General features: G+C 49.1%; 1 protein-coding gene across 4 annotated transcripts in view; it reads right to left on the reverse strand.

Annotated features, from left to right (window-relative positions):
* ROBO3 (roundabout guidance receptor 3) overlaps positions 1 to 14868 on the reverse strand; it is a 265930-nt gene that overhangs the window by 133453 nt on the left and 117609 nt on the right. The window contains exon 1 of one of the 4 annotated variants that reach the window (XM_090027269.1): positions 6471 to 6685. The exons of the other annotated variants lie outside the window; for them this stretch is intronic. Coding sequence (XP_089883395.1) covers positions 6471 to 6558 — 88 coding nt within the window. The 5' untranslated portion in view covers positions 6559 to 6685. Of the gene's footprint in view, positions 1 to 6470; positions 6686 to 14868 lie in introns of those variants that run through there. 4 annotated transcript variants of the gene reach the window in all.

Below are 14868 nucleotides of genomic sequence, written 5' to 3' on the forward strand. Positions count from 1 at the left end.
CATTTCTCAGAGAATAAACGCAAGAACAACTCTCAGGGAGAAGACTGACACTGAGGGGCTTGATGTTCCACTTTTCTGCAGACAGAGCCTGGACCAACCATTATGCCAAAATAATTTCCTCATTCAAGCAATGCCCTCTGCAGGAAAATGAGACATACAAACCAGGTTAAGGATGGAGTTTAAAACTGTCTGCGTACAAACACGGGCAAGATTGGGGTGGAGGGGGGAGTGAAATCTGTACCAGGCAACAGAACAAGCTTCCATCTGTAGCTGCCTGGCACCAGTGAGCCCACCCCAGGCCAGCTTACAACCCCGTATCAACAAACAGCAGGGAACTCCCCAGCTCCCACCCGCTCTCAGGATATCATTCAGAATGGAGGAGCTCCCTAGGACCCAGTTACAGCTTCAGGCCTTGAGGAACATGTGTCACAGGCTCCGGACAAAAGAACACTGCCTTTGTTTTAAAGCATCCTCTGCTGGGGGAAGGGAAGAAGGGAAAATCTATTGCTACAAAATGTCCAACCCCTAGTCTTCAGTAGTTGATAGTCACCCACTTTCTGTAGAAGGGATGGGGACCATGGAGACCTCTGCTGTGGTAGGGGTGGGGGTGAGGCTGGCAAGGTTGCCACAGCTGTGGATGGCAGGGTTGGGGGTAGCATCCCATGAAAGGGGATGAGGTATGTCCCACTTCCCAGAGTTAATGTGGCAGGTCTTTCGGTCTGAATCTGCAGAACTGCCTTGACTGCACTGGGCACTTTTTCAACTTCCTTGAACAACACTGGGCACATCTACATGTACAATAATGCACCATAATTATGGCGCATCAAGACTAGTACCTTTAATAACAAGCACTAACTTACTGTGCTTTAATCAGTGTACTGTGCAATAGCGCTGGTTCATTATTTTTACATGATGCTAATGAGCAACAGATTAATTCTACTGCTTTCGCCATGACACACTAATGCAAAACAGAATTAGTCTACTGTGATTCTAGCATCTCATTTAGATATATCCACCGAGAGCTAAAAACTTTTTTTTCCCTTTAAACTGCAAGCTGAGGTTCACTAGTCCTCATGCCCACTGTACTGCCTACATCTTAGCCAGTCCTGCATGCCCCAGGGTTCAAGAATCACACTTGGCTCTTCCCTGCCCAAGCATCTCTAAGAACTAAAAAGTGCTGCAGGTCAGATTATGATACCACACTGACATCAGGTAAAACCCTGTTAGATGCAACCAGTTATTCACAGGAAGGAACACATCTTGGTTTGTGCTCCTTCGAGGCAGAACCAGAGAGTTCCCAGAAGTAAAACTAACCCATTTCTGTCTCTCATGCCAGCAAAGCCAACTCCAATCCTGTGCAGAATGGCTCGCTCTTCTAGTAGAACTGTGCATTGCTGCAGAGCTATAACATGCTCTTTGCAGTTTTAGATTTTTTGCCAGTCTTCAAACCCTCCCCAATCCATCCCTTTCTTCATCAACTTTCTGAGACCCAATTCAATCTCATCCATCATCCATAGCCAGGAGCCTCCTCACTTGGCAGGGTCATTGATCTGTCTTTGGACAGGACAGGGATACACACGCTGGAGGGCAAGGAAAGTAATACCTGATGAGCCATGCTTCCTTCCTTTCCATCTCAGCCTGAGTCAAGTATCACTGGCACATTGGGGGGGAGGGGAAAAGTTCATGCCAGGGACAATACATGCTAACAGCCCTCCTGCCATCCTGAAGTCTAAGACCCATCTTCATGCCCAATGATAGATGAGACACTTTTGGGCTGCAACACCTACAATCAGATCTTTAGCCCTGTTTCAGCTCATCTAAGCAGGAAATAGCCATTACAGAAACTGAAAAGGACACTACACATTCATTAATGCATTGTAATTACAGCGCATTGTTTAGTAACTGTAACAACAGGTACTGCATGTAATGCATTGTAATTGGTGCTATTGTGCATTAGCAAATGAACAGTTTTTAGGTGATACTTAATGCATATCAGACTGTCTACTGTGCATTAGCACAGCTGGCAAAAAGTGTGCTAATGCACAGCAGAATTAGTCTAATATGCATTAAGCATCTCGTGTAGATGCGCCCACTGTGAGCTACTGCTAGCTCCAGCCATAATGCAGCACCTTGCATTCAGGAATTATCTAAAGTCCTCACTCCCTAAAAAACTTCCAGGAGTTCTGCAATTGTGCTGGGTTCTACAAATCCGGCTTTTGGGTGGCCCAAGTACACAGCTCTGGGGGAACTCAGCCAAACTGCTCTGTGTAGGACATATAGCATGGATGCAAGGATGCATGAGAGACCCACTTCTGAGCCAGCTTCTTTATTTCTGGAGTATATCTCCACAGTAAGCACCCTGCAGACAGCCACAACCAAGGAAAGGTGTTGTCCTTGTTAGTGCACATTTCTTCTTTCTGAGGTAATGAAATCATTGAGCAGTTCCCAAGTGTCACATGGATGGTCTCTGATAGCCTACAGCTCTCAAATAAGTAGGCTCATGCCTGCCTGCCAACAGCCATTCTAGACTAAATATAAACCGGGAAACAATCTAGCAATGACTCAAAAAGCGTTAATTAGCTTGTGGTTAAAGAGAAATTCAGGGACACCTCGTCCTTCCTCCACATCATTTCCAAAAGGTTAATGTGTCACCATATTAGACTGGAAAAAAGCCTGGGATTTTTGCCAATACTGAGATATTAACTATCCATCAAGCAACATTTCCAAATACACTTGAGGTTTCTGCCTGCAGCTTGCCAAAGAGGGGGACATCTGTATCAATCTGAAGAGAGAAAGATCAAGCCAAGGGGTTTCTATTGCTACTTGGCAGTGGCAGTTCCTCAGTTTTTATCTTCAGGCCATATCCATCGATGGTCAGTAGGGAGGGAGCTGGCTGGCAAAACAGACCTGGCCTGGCTTCATTCCTAGCTGCTTCTACCACTTTCCAAGGTCTTCACAGAATTTAAGAGCCTGGAGGCCTGTAAAAGTGACTGGAAACAAGGAAGAGCTAACCTAGCTGCCTTAGGCAGGATCACTGCCACGCAAAAAAGGAGATTAAATGAAGAGCAAAGAGAAAGTTTCCCTCCCCCTATAGATTAAAACAAACAAACAAACCACGTTGCTTTTCAGTGAACAAAATACAGAAACACTTTCCTGCTGTGACCTTTCCACATAAGCAACATATCATGAGAGGGTGGAGGCGGGGCGTTGACAGTGACGACACATAAGTGGTGCATGGGGGTGCATGTGCACCCCCCGAGAGTGCTGGTGCAACCCCCGTCAGGCTGTGCTCTCTGTTTAGTCAATGGGCAGGGGAGCAGGCAGAAGTGCCCCCCTGTGAGCACCAGCTGAGGAGCAAGGCCACCAGAAAAAGTGGCCGTGCCGCTTCTGGAAGTGGCCATGGGATTTCCAGAAGTGGCGCAACTGCTTTTTGGTAAGTGAGATTGGCCACAGGGGGACCCCCAAATCAGTGCAATGGGCCACCAGTGGACCGCCCCTCCCCCCAGTCACTGACCAGTGTCAGGGGGCCCCTCCCCCCCGACTCAAGAGGCACCAGTAGCCCACGGGTGTTGAGCTGGGGCTGTGTCAGGCAGCTGGCGGTGGCAGGACTGGAGTGGCGGCAGAATTTGGGATGGATGCAGCATTCTCCCAGTGCTGATGGCACCCACTCCAAGCCCAGCCCCCCAGAGCCCCAGCTGCAGCCTGCCTCTCCCTGAGTAATTCTAGAGGGGCACAAGCGCCCCCCCACCCCATGCCCTCCTGGGGTGCAAGCAGCAGTGGGAACCGCCTTCCCCACCACAAGCCACAGCTCTGCCCAGCCCCACCTGGGCAGTGCCTGCCCCATTGATCTGTGCCCCATGCCCTTTCACCACACTGGACTTACCAGCTGGAGGCAGCTCCCCACGCTGCTGGCTGTGCTTCTCGCTGCCCAAGTGCTACAGCTGTGCACAGCACGGGCATTTATCAGCCAAATTTACCCCATAAGGCTGGTATCTGATACAGCCGGTTTTCTTTATACTGGTACCGATCAGATATTGGACTGATGTATCAGTGCACCTCTAATTTTGCTGCCTCAAACTCCTGTTGAAACATCAGCTAAACAGCATATTCTGCTTCAGTTCCTGCTGAGTATCACTCTCATGTATCAGTAAACAACCTGAAGCGCACAACTCTGGAGATGGCTGTATTTCTGTGAAAGTGAAGCAATTCTTGCATTGTTTGTAAAGCCACCTGCAACTTTTTACAATGGCTAAGCCCAAAAATAGGGCTTAGACCTCAGGAAGGCAGGAAAGTGTCCTCTAAAAGCATCTTTCTATTAAATAGGTACTCAATGAACTAAACCAGAACAGACTACCCTACTCTACCTCAACAATTTGTCCACAGCCTAGGTCAGATTTATCAACATATAACAGAAACCACAGCCTTGAAATGCAGCTGCAACCTTCAGATAAGAAGTACAGGAAACTCACCCTTCAGCATGCTCAGATAGAGGTGTGCTGCACAATCTGTAGCCAAGGGAGATGCTGAAGAGGCAAAAGGATGGTAGACACAGAGCCAGATTTTCTGAGCTCAGCATCCAACATACTGTAAGCCCCAGTCACCTGCCTCTGAAAAGACATTCAGAAGCTGGCAAAGGTTAAAACTGCTTGTCTGATCCTGATCTCCTGCTTTCCACACAGCAAACCTATTGCATAATTCAGGCCAACTAACTCAGTGCAAATCATGCCCATGTCTAGAACAAGGAGGCTGCAGGTCAGAACTGAGGAGTGCTGGCAAAGCTGTATAATGGGACCACACACAGTGCCTACTTATACCAATTACCTGGCTCGGGGCAGAGCCAGCAGGTTACATTTTCACAAGCACTAAATTCTCTCCAGTTTTTTTTATGATATGAATAAAGTGAAATGTGAGGACAGTCAAAAACAGAAGTAAATCACTGAATAGCCTCAGAGGTGAAGCACTGATTTCAAAAGGAAACGGTTCGTTTTGGTTTGCACAAAAAAGTGACTGACATCTGGTAGCATTTATAATGAATAAGCTTTGTATTCATGTCTTGATGCTCACAGTTAAAATAACCTTCTTAGATTATTTCTGGTTTTGTGAGATTCCTGCTTTCAGCAATCCCTTATCTAGAAGACATGCAACACTTCCTGCAAGCAGTACTGTAGCCTTGAAGCTGCTGAGTAGCTGCCGAGAATTAAGATGTGACACTACAAATAGGAACTGGTTCATTCTAACAGGTTTAACAACACACTCCCTGCCAGTTATTGTATTGCCTGCTTGGCTTGCTTCCTCCAGACATTGATAAGTCAGTGCAAACTGCAGATTGTTTGCTCACCAAAGAGAGCACAGACAACTGAACCAGAGCCTCCATATCGGCTCACAGCCAGACCTAGCATGCTGCTGGGGAACCAAACACTCTCCCCAGTAATGCCGAAAGAGCAAAATCAGTGTGTCTTCTGACTTGGAAAAAGTTGTTCTTCATTGGAGAATTTCACCCTTGTAAAGGTATTCCTTTAGCATTCTTCACACCCGGGGCATATGTGCTAATTCTAGTGACAGCAATCCATGCAGCAGTGATTTCAAACTTCCATCATTCAAACCGTCTAGTTATTTAATAAATTGGGGCGGGGGGGGGGAGAATCTCACATAGAATGTGTCGGCGCCACCTCTCCTCCAGGGTCCTTCTATTTAGGCTAAACTGCTAACCCTGCTTGGCTCAACTGTGTGATGGTCTCCGGCATATTGAAATCATCCTAGTTCAAAGTCACATCTACTAGCTGTGGACATTTTACTCCTGGAAAAGACAGGACAGCAGCTTATCTGGCTGACTCTTCTAGCCCAGTGCTGCTCGCCCTTCCAACCCCACGAGCCTGACGAATACCATAGAGTCAGACCTCCAGGTGGGTCCCACATGCAGTTGGTCCATGCCAGATCCGGCCACACGCCACCTATGCATGCCAGCTCAATCTGGCACTTGGGGCTGTGTCATGTGGCCCACAGGGCTCCCCACCGGCCAGATGGTACAGCTCCATGGGCCAGGTAGCAGGTGGGCCACAGCGGACAAGTTTAGGCTCTTTTGTTTTCAGTTCTCCTCGATCCTAAAACAAAACAGTCACTCTGCAGGGGAATGAAAAGCTGGGCAGGCTCCTGATCACAGCTCCCCCACACCCCGCAGTGCCCTTCTTGCCAGCACACAGCCTCCGGGATGCCAGGCACTGGACCTGCCATCTGGAGAGGGCGGGGGCCGCCCTAAAGCAACAAGCCTCTGCCTGCCCTTGACCGAAGAGCTGGTCGGGCCCTCCCAAGCCGGCCCCCGAGCCGCCCTGTCCCTCCCGGCTGAGCGAGGCGCTACTTCGGCTCTGGCACGAGCCGCACCCTCGGCCGTGCCTCAGTTTCCCCGGCGCGCCCGGCCGCGCAGCGGCGGCTCCAGCCCGGAGCGCAACGCGAGGCCGCGGCGAGCCGCTCACCTGACGCGGGCGCCAGCAGGGCCGGCACGAGGCACAGCAGGCTCCGCAGCAGCAGCCGCCGCCCGGCGCCGTCCCTGGCTGCCCACATCCCGGGCCAGGCGGCGCGGCGGGCTCCGCGCAGGACGCGGGACCGGCGGCGGCGCCCCTCACCCCACGCCCCGGCGGCGGCGGCGCCGCCAACTTGCTCCAACTCCGCCGGCCCGGCCCGTTGTCAGGCACGCCCCGCCCCCTGCCGGCGGGCGGGGCGAGGGCCCGGGCGCCGGCACGTGCCGCTCGCCGGGCGGGCCCCGCTCCCCGCGCCGCCCCGGGCCGGTGCCAGCCGCGCTCCGCGGGCGCCCGACCCGCAGCTTCTGCTCGCTGCAAGCTGGCAGCACCCAGAGAGGCCTGCCCTTGATTAATCCCCTTTTGACCGGAGCCGTCCCTTTTTAAGGATGTCAGCACAGCTCCTGTGCCCTTCCATCCCAGGAGGAGCCAGCCACCTCTCTGCCCTGCCAGGTGATGGATGGATCTTGGATGTACCCTTCTTGCAGTGGTCTCCAGTACGCTGTTAGATTGCTCATCCATGATAAATACTAATCGCCTTAGTTTGCAGGCTCTCATTTTGTTCGACAGTGATAAGAATAATATTTTCTCTGCAAGTCTGAGCTGAAAATGAACCCTGGGAGTGATGGAAAGAAACAGAATGGCTGTTGATGAAGGGAAGCAAAGATGAAATCTGTCGCAGTGCTGACCGACTTGAATAGAGAAATGAGGGTGACAGTCAGCTAAAGAAATGAGACAGTTCATCAATTCACTCATCCCCTATTCTGGGTTGTGGTGGAGAGATCCTGCCTAGAGTAAATCTGCTTTTTCTAATATAGAATAAAATAGATTGAGAATAACATGGCTCATTTTTAATACAGTATTTTCTGCAGACTGTTTTGGTCAAATAATTGAATATCATACAATGGATGAAACTTGCAATGAATTAACATGCATCAGTTTGCCAAGAAAGGGATAAAAATGCAAACCTGTAACTAAATTAACAGTGAGCACCAGCCCAGAGGCACAAGAAGCACTGTCTGCACAGGTCTGCTAGGCTATCATTTGAAAATAAACTATTTACAGGCCACAGCAAGAGGGTCTGAGCTAAGCCAATCACCTATGTTACAACACCCCCAGTTCTCAGCCTCCTTTCAGGGGCTCCTGTATGGTGCTGAGCACTGCAGAAAAGCCTATGCATGACAATCAAGCAATAAATCAATAAATGGATGCAAGTTTTACTGCAGTATTCTCCCCTGGCATTGCAGAATGCATGGGTGACTGGTGCCACCTTAGTGGGGGGGGGACATGCCCCCCCCAGCAACCAGTCAGCTATGGGGGGCGATCCCCTATGGCCAATTGTGAGGCAGCTGTGGCTGCTTTCAGGAACACCACAGCGCTTCCGCTCCCCAGCCGGCGCTCACAGGGGAGGCACTGGCACTCCCACCTGCCCCCCCGCCCCTCACCTAAGCATGCACCCCCTATGTGTCGCCACTGGTGGACTGTGCCCACATGCTCACAAATTCCATATGTGATTTTGAACCAGCCCTGTACCTCCTACCGAGGGAGGACTGTACAAAATCTGCCTTCCATATAAATATTTATCGCTCTACCACATATAGCAAACTAGGGCCTATGTCCAAATGAGCACCTCACAGCTTCCTGCTCTAGGCAAGCCAGGGTGGTTTAGGACCAGGTGTAGCTTACCCTGCTGGTCTGAAGTTCCTTATCTTACACAAGACAACTTTAACAGATGAAAGGAGCCAGCTCTCACTGTTTCATAGCTAGGCATAACAGTGTACTCCTCTACTTGAGAGCTGAAGGCATGGGCCCTGAACAAGGTAGCAATTCAGTCTTGTTTCCTAACTGCATTGAGAAGATAGTTTCATTTTTTTCAAGTCTATTATTTCTTGCCTATATTCCTGACCTCTTTGGTCCCACTGCTTTACCTTTTTTATCCACTAGTGTTCACACCTCCAATTTAGCATCATCTGTATGCACTTAACCCAAGTGCAGTTTACTCCCCTCTTCCAGCCTGAGAGAAGGTATTAAGCCAGGCCACATGTAGCAGTGATACTCTGGTACCTCTCACCATGCATGCCCCCAGTTTGCTACATGGCCTTTGCTTGCCATCTTTCAGGCAGTTGTTATATGCAGCTCTGCTCACATCCAGGCTCACTTTTACTAGTTTGGGAAATTCAGTCACCAGTGGTAATAAGTACGGCTGTGCAAAGCTTCAGGTGCCGATTTGATTCAGAGGAGATTCAGCAGATTGGGTGGCTGAATATCTGAATCCAAACTGAATCAGGAGACCAATTAAACGGTCTGAATCGATCCAAAGCTCTCCGAATCGATTTGGAAAAGATTTGGAGAGCTTCAGTGATTAGGGCAGTCCCCACTCACTGCAGTAGGGAACTGGACCTGGACTCCGTGCTGGTAAGTAGGGGATGGCGTGGGGGGGGACCATGGGGGGACCCCTGCCAGGCCCCATCCCCTGCTTGCTCCCCCAGCCCCCCTGAGCACCCCCGACCCCTGCCTGTTCTCCAAGCCCCAATATGGCTGCCCCGCCTGGCCCAGCTCTTAGCTCTTTAAAAAAAAGTTCCAACTCACCAGATGCAGCCAGGTGCAGGGGGGAGGGGGGTATCCCCACTGCCCCATGCTGCTTGAGGGGCTCTGCCCCACCATGGCTGCCCCACCCACCCCAGCTCCCAACCCTTAAAAAAAAATCCTGGATTCACCAGCTCCTGCAGTGGCCTCGGGGCTTCTGGGGGCAGCGCAGGGCAGTGGGTGGTCACACCTACCCAACCCCCCCCCCACCATGCCAGGCAGGAGCTGGTGAGTGTTGGCTTGTTTTTTTAAAGGGCTGGGAGCTGGGACAGTCAGGTCAGCCATGGTGGGGGCTGAGACAATGGGTGCGGGGGCTTGTGCAGACTTTTTTTCAAAGAGCTGGGAGCTGGGGTGAGCGGGGCAGCCATTGAGAGCATGCAGAGGATGGAGCCGATTTGGAGATTCAGCCAATTCAGCTGCAGCCGAATCTCCGCATTAGATTCAGCTGAATTCATTCGGGGCAGTGATTCAAATCACAGAATCAAATCACTGTCCCCCAAATTGGCTGAATCCAAGGTGAACACTAGCCATTTCGCACAAGCCTAGTAATAAGTGTGTCTTCAAAGTGGCTTGCACAGCCATTGAAGAAAACCCACTTTTGCCCCAAAGGGCTCCCAGTTGAAGCCACTCTTAGAGGGTTCAGACAGGTATCACAAATAGGCTGAGTGTTTGGTCTCTCATATCTCTCCTAATTTATTTTTGTTGATTCCCCAAAATGTTTGCCTGAGCTCTAGCACTGGTACAACTGCATCCTATGAATTCATTCTTAAGTCGAGTAAAGTATCATATCAACTACCTCTGTGCTTTTATCACACCCACATATTCCTTTTCATTACTAAAAAGCAAGAGCATGATGTCTTTCCTTTGGTTGGACGCTGTACATTCTTTCAAATGAAAAGCCAGATGTTCTGTGGTTTAACATATCTAGTTAAAAGAGAAGTACCCCGAGATCTTTAATAAGTCATATTGATGGGGAACAGCCAAATGCTACCCATTTCATTTGGACTGTGCCTTCCCCCTAGACATGCTTGTCAAATATTAATATTTTTCTTGCTTGGCTTGTGAAGCACAAGCTAACATGTCCCTGCTTCTGTTATTTCCTTTTTCACATGCAGGGACCAACATTAATGACAGACTGCTCTGGCAATAGCAATTGTGACTGCACACACAATACACTAGCTAAGTTGCCTGTCTCTCCAACAGCAGAGCATGATATGCCATTACCCAAATAAATACTGTAGTTCACCATTAGCTCTGTTGGCCATAGTACCTGAATACAAATGGATCGCCTTCCCTGAATGCTGATCTCCTTACAAGTTCCAGCACCTTGGCCTACTCAGTAGAAAAACAATGTAGACAGCATATGTAACAGTTTCCTACACCATGTGGGGAGACTGAGAACCAACTTGCTGAGGCTCCAGAGACAGAAAACAAGAGGAGGCAAGAACCTTCCAATTAGAATTCTACCCCTGGGGTGGTTGAAATTAGGTCATTTGGAGGTGGATAGCTTCTACAGAAACTGCAAAGCCTACAGGCCAGGACAGGTCTGGTGGCATGCCACCCTTCCATTCCTTCCAACCAGCCTTGTGGCAAAAACTCTTGATGCTTTCATGAGATTGGAAATCATCCTGTCCTAAGGACTCAACAAGCAGTCAGGGACTTGGTGCAGTTACAAAAATCTTATTGCTGCCAAATGCTCCGCACCTCCAAGTCAGGAAGTTGCACTCTTAAGCTAGAGATAGACATTACACATAAACCGGTTTAAGTGATCAGCAACTGGTTTAAACCTGTAACAGAACAGATGTTCAGTGCATATAAACCAGTCTGAAAATGGCTGAAACTGGTTTGAGATAAACCTGGTTGAATGTACTATCAGTATTTCCTTGGAAAAAGTAGTTTAAGAAGAGTTAGAAGGCTTTTGTTTTGTTTGATAGGCTGATAAATGCTAACAAATCCCTGTGTAACTCCCTACTGTGTAACTAAATTCTCTGTTATCAACATGGAGAGGTGGGGAGCAGGAACCCCTCCCTAATCAGAGCATCCTGTCAGGGCCTGGCCATTCCCCCCCTCCCCCAGCTCAGCACTGTTAAAGTGAACGGAGGGCTGCTGGGCTGCTCTCGTGCCCCGCCCCGCCCCCCCCGGCTTCTAGCCTGAGCCACTGCAGGCATGTGCCTGTATTTTTTCAGTCTAGAAGCTACGTCTGTACAGTTACAAGCCAGTTTAGCCTAGCCAGGTTAGACTAACCTGCAAAGATTGAATCAATTCAGGCTTTTTGAATGTCTGTCCCTAGCCTTAAAGGCAGGATGCCAAAAGACTGGCAATGAAGGGAAACTGCTGGGAGTTAACCCAGCTCACAATCAGCAACAAAATCTATCTTCTTTTACCTTGTGTGTGCCTACAGGTCAGACACTTTCTATAGCCAGGTGCTAACTGAGAAAACAATTTGGAGGAGTCCTCAGGCAGCAGTCGTACCTAAACATGCCCAAACATCCTCTCAGGTGGAGCTCCTTCATGGAGTCATTCTTGAGAGTATACTCCCCACGTTCCAAACCCTGAATCATGAAGATTAAAATTCTTGCTATTGGCAGGAAAAAAAAGTACTCTGATGGCTAAAGTCTCTGTTTGCACCAAGTTCAAGCAAAGGCAGCACTTCATGCCGAACAGACTTGAGCATTCCCTTCAGTTTTGAACAGAGAACCCAGATGCTGCAAGTGTGATACACAGATTGTGTTACAATATGAAGATTGTCAAGTGAGCTGTTATGGTTTAGGCCAGTTCTGGACATGGATCCATCATTTTATACTTTGCAAATTGACAGTGGAGTTGGAGATTTTCTGGCTCCACTGAAGTTAGTGGATATCTTGTCATTGACTCCATTAAGCCCAGGATGTTACATCTAGGGCCCTGAGAAAATCACGGATTTCTTATCGACAATTCATGGCGCATGTGCAGGTAAAATATCATTTTTCAGGGAATATTCCTGGAACTACCACTGAACTTGGCAGATGGGTCCCGGTAGTTCCAGGAATATTTTGTGAAAAATGATACTTTAGCCGGGCACATGCAGCAGGCAGGCACACAGCCATGGGTGGTGGAAGGCCAGGGCTAACAGGGCTGAGCCCCCTCAAATGTGGGGCAGCGTGGAGAGTCATAGGGCAGCCCGGGTGTAGACTCTGGGTGGCTACAGTGGGGGGAAGAGGCATGCAAAGACAGACATGGAGCCTGCACACAGACAGAATTACAGCCAGATGGCATGCAGAGCACTGTCCACCACAGCAGGTAAGTCATGGAAGGAGAAGAGGTGGTGGAGGAGGCAGATTGAGGCCCCCAGAGGGAAGGAGGGAGTGGGGCAGGGGCTGGAGTGAATGGGGCTCCAGGGTTGGTGATGGGACACTCAGAGCCCAGATGGCTGGTCCAGAGAAGTGTGTGTGTGAGGGGGGCTCCCGTCTCTGCGTACACCTTGGGAGAGGCGTGGGGGGCATATGCCCCCTGGATCTGTGTGTGGGGCAGAGGTGGGCTGCCCACTGCAGGCTGGGCTCTGCACCCTGCTGCAGCTGCTCTGGGAGCTGGCTGCTGTATGCGACACCATGTGCCTGCCGCTGCTGGCTCCCCGAGCCGGCTCCCAGGGCAGTGGCAGTGGGGTGCAGAGCCCAGCCCACAGCAGGCAACCCACCTTCTTGGGCAGTCCTGAGGAAGATCTTTCCCCTTCCACTAAAAAGGAACATTTGATCCTATGTGACATAGATACACGTCAGGATTTTATTACGTAGTAAATCTGTTGCCTGTTACTTTCAGCTGCAAAGAAACTTGTTATGTTCCAGCCAATCAAAAAATTGTTAGAGTTTGGTACTTAGATCTATGAAGCAGATTAGCTGAAGGTGAACAGAAGTTTTCTGTTGAGAATGCTTGATTTGGGACAAATCAAACAAAACTAGGCAAGCCCTAGTCTTAGCCCTTTAAACAGAGTTTGGGTTTCCTGTTTTTCCATTCTCTGGTAGAATGTTTGATAGGTGCTGATTGTTGTTACTACATGATCATTTTTTATATATTTTAAATGCAATAAAGATGCTAAAAATCTAACTTATCTCTTGTAATTATAATTGTGCTATAATTCCTTGGGATACTGCCCATTCTGTGGCAAGGTCAAATACTGTAGCATAGTAAATGTTAATTTGTTTTTTAAGGCACTCCTTGTAGCATGCTAAATTCTTAATTGCAAGGATACATATATCCCCTCATTAGAAAGCATGCACAGTGCTCTAAAGCTTTTTCAAATGCCTGTAAAACTTAGTTCAAGAGGAAGATAAAGCTAATTAGAGTATTTCACAAGAGTCTTATGACTCTTAAGTGCCAATCAGAGAGACCCCAACTCACTGCAAAATAATTTACTTTCTGAATCTCCTTCCTGGAGGCAAATGCTGATTTCTCATGTTACTGGAGAAACCAGCGGAGGGGCTGGGGCCAGCTCCTCACTGCTGCACGCACTCTGGGAGAGCGGGGAGACTGGTGCTGCCCAGATCTATGCATGGGGCAGGAGATGTGCACTGCCCACTGCGGGGTGGAGGGGGCAGTGCCTATACTTCCTGTCCACCCAGAGTTACTGGTTGATATTTTCCTCATCTTCTGCCCGGGGTGGGGGGAACCTTCCTTCATCCCCTCACATGTTCTGCAGAGCAGGACACAGCCCTCTCTCAGTGGTCTCCTCTTACACAGCAGCAGTGAAGGAAGACTGTCTGATCCCTCTTTCTGCTGTTAAGGGTGGGAGCCAGGTGACTCAGAGGGATGCTGGGACTGCAACAGCAGGGGAGGAAGTAGTGGGCTGGTTTTGCATTCTGCAAAGCCTAGACTGGGAAAGGGGGCTAGCTAGCCACTCCTGGAAGCCAGGCAACTGTCAGTGATGCAGACACAGCATGGGTTTGGGAGAGATGTGTGGAAGGGTCACATGACTGAGGTTCATACCTGGCTTAGATTTGGATCCAGGAAATTAATATAATTTCCTGTTGGACCTCTATAAACTGGAGTGCCAGCCCCATCAGCTGTCCCTCCCAGTCAGCACTTCCAGCCAGTATCTGTTATTCGCTCTGTGGATGCAGGGAAATGTGCTTGCACTGTCATGGCGCACCTTTCCTCCTAATCTAACAGGCATGTCATATCAATGGAAACTGGTTGCCATGGATGGAGCTGAGCAGCATACAGCACACAGAATTTGATCCTTTTGTAGAAAGAGAGAGCACCCTCCCTAGTCACTGCTCAACATGTATCACCCACATTTAAAGTAATTTTTTTATCGTTAAAATCATCACCTCATTAATAAAACTTGTCAACCCTAATACAATTGGCCTGACATTTAATGGACACTCATAAATGCAGGGAGTAATATTTATCTCATAAGTTCCTTGGGTCAGCCTTGGGATTTGTTTAGCAAGCCATGGGCTATTATTTATGGATTCATCATTCCCTGGCAGTGCAGAGATCTCTCCTGTCTTCCTCATCTGCTGCAAAGTCAGTTAGCGAAAGGGCTGCGGGGAGGTTAATTGAGTGTGTGACAGTTCTAGGACGCTCTCTGGAGAATGGGTTTCTTTGCCACCAGTCCCTTGTGTCCATTGTGGGTATTTACAATCTGCTCCTGAGAGGTGCTGGATAACTGCAGCGTATATTAAACTAACACGTATTTTCTGTGACCTACCCTGTCATTTAGAATGGGATGATTTATCGCTGGTAGAATGAGGGCAAGCAGGACAGGAAATGAAAGGAAGGAAATCTATCCCTA

This window comes from Crocodylus siamensis, chromosome 14 (genome assembly GCF_052110815.1).
Source record: "Crocodylus siamensis isolate JL-2025a chromosome 14, ASM5211081v1, whole genome shotgun sequence".
Classification (NCBI taxonomy): Eukaryota; Metazoa; Chordata; order Crocodylia; family Crocodylidae; genus Crocodylus; species Crocodylus siamensis.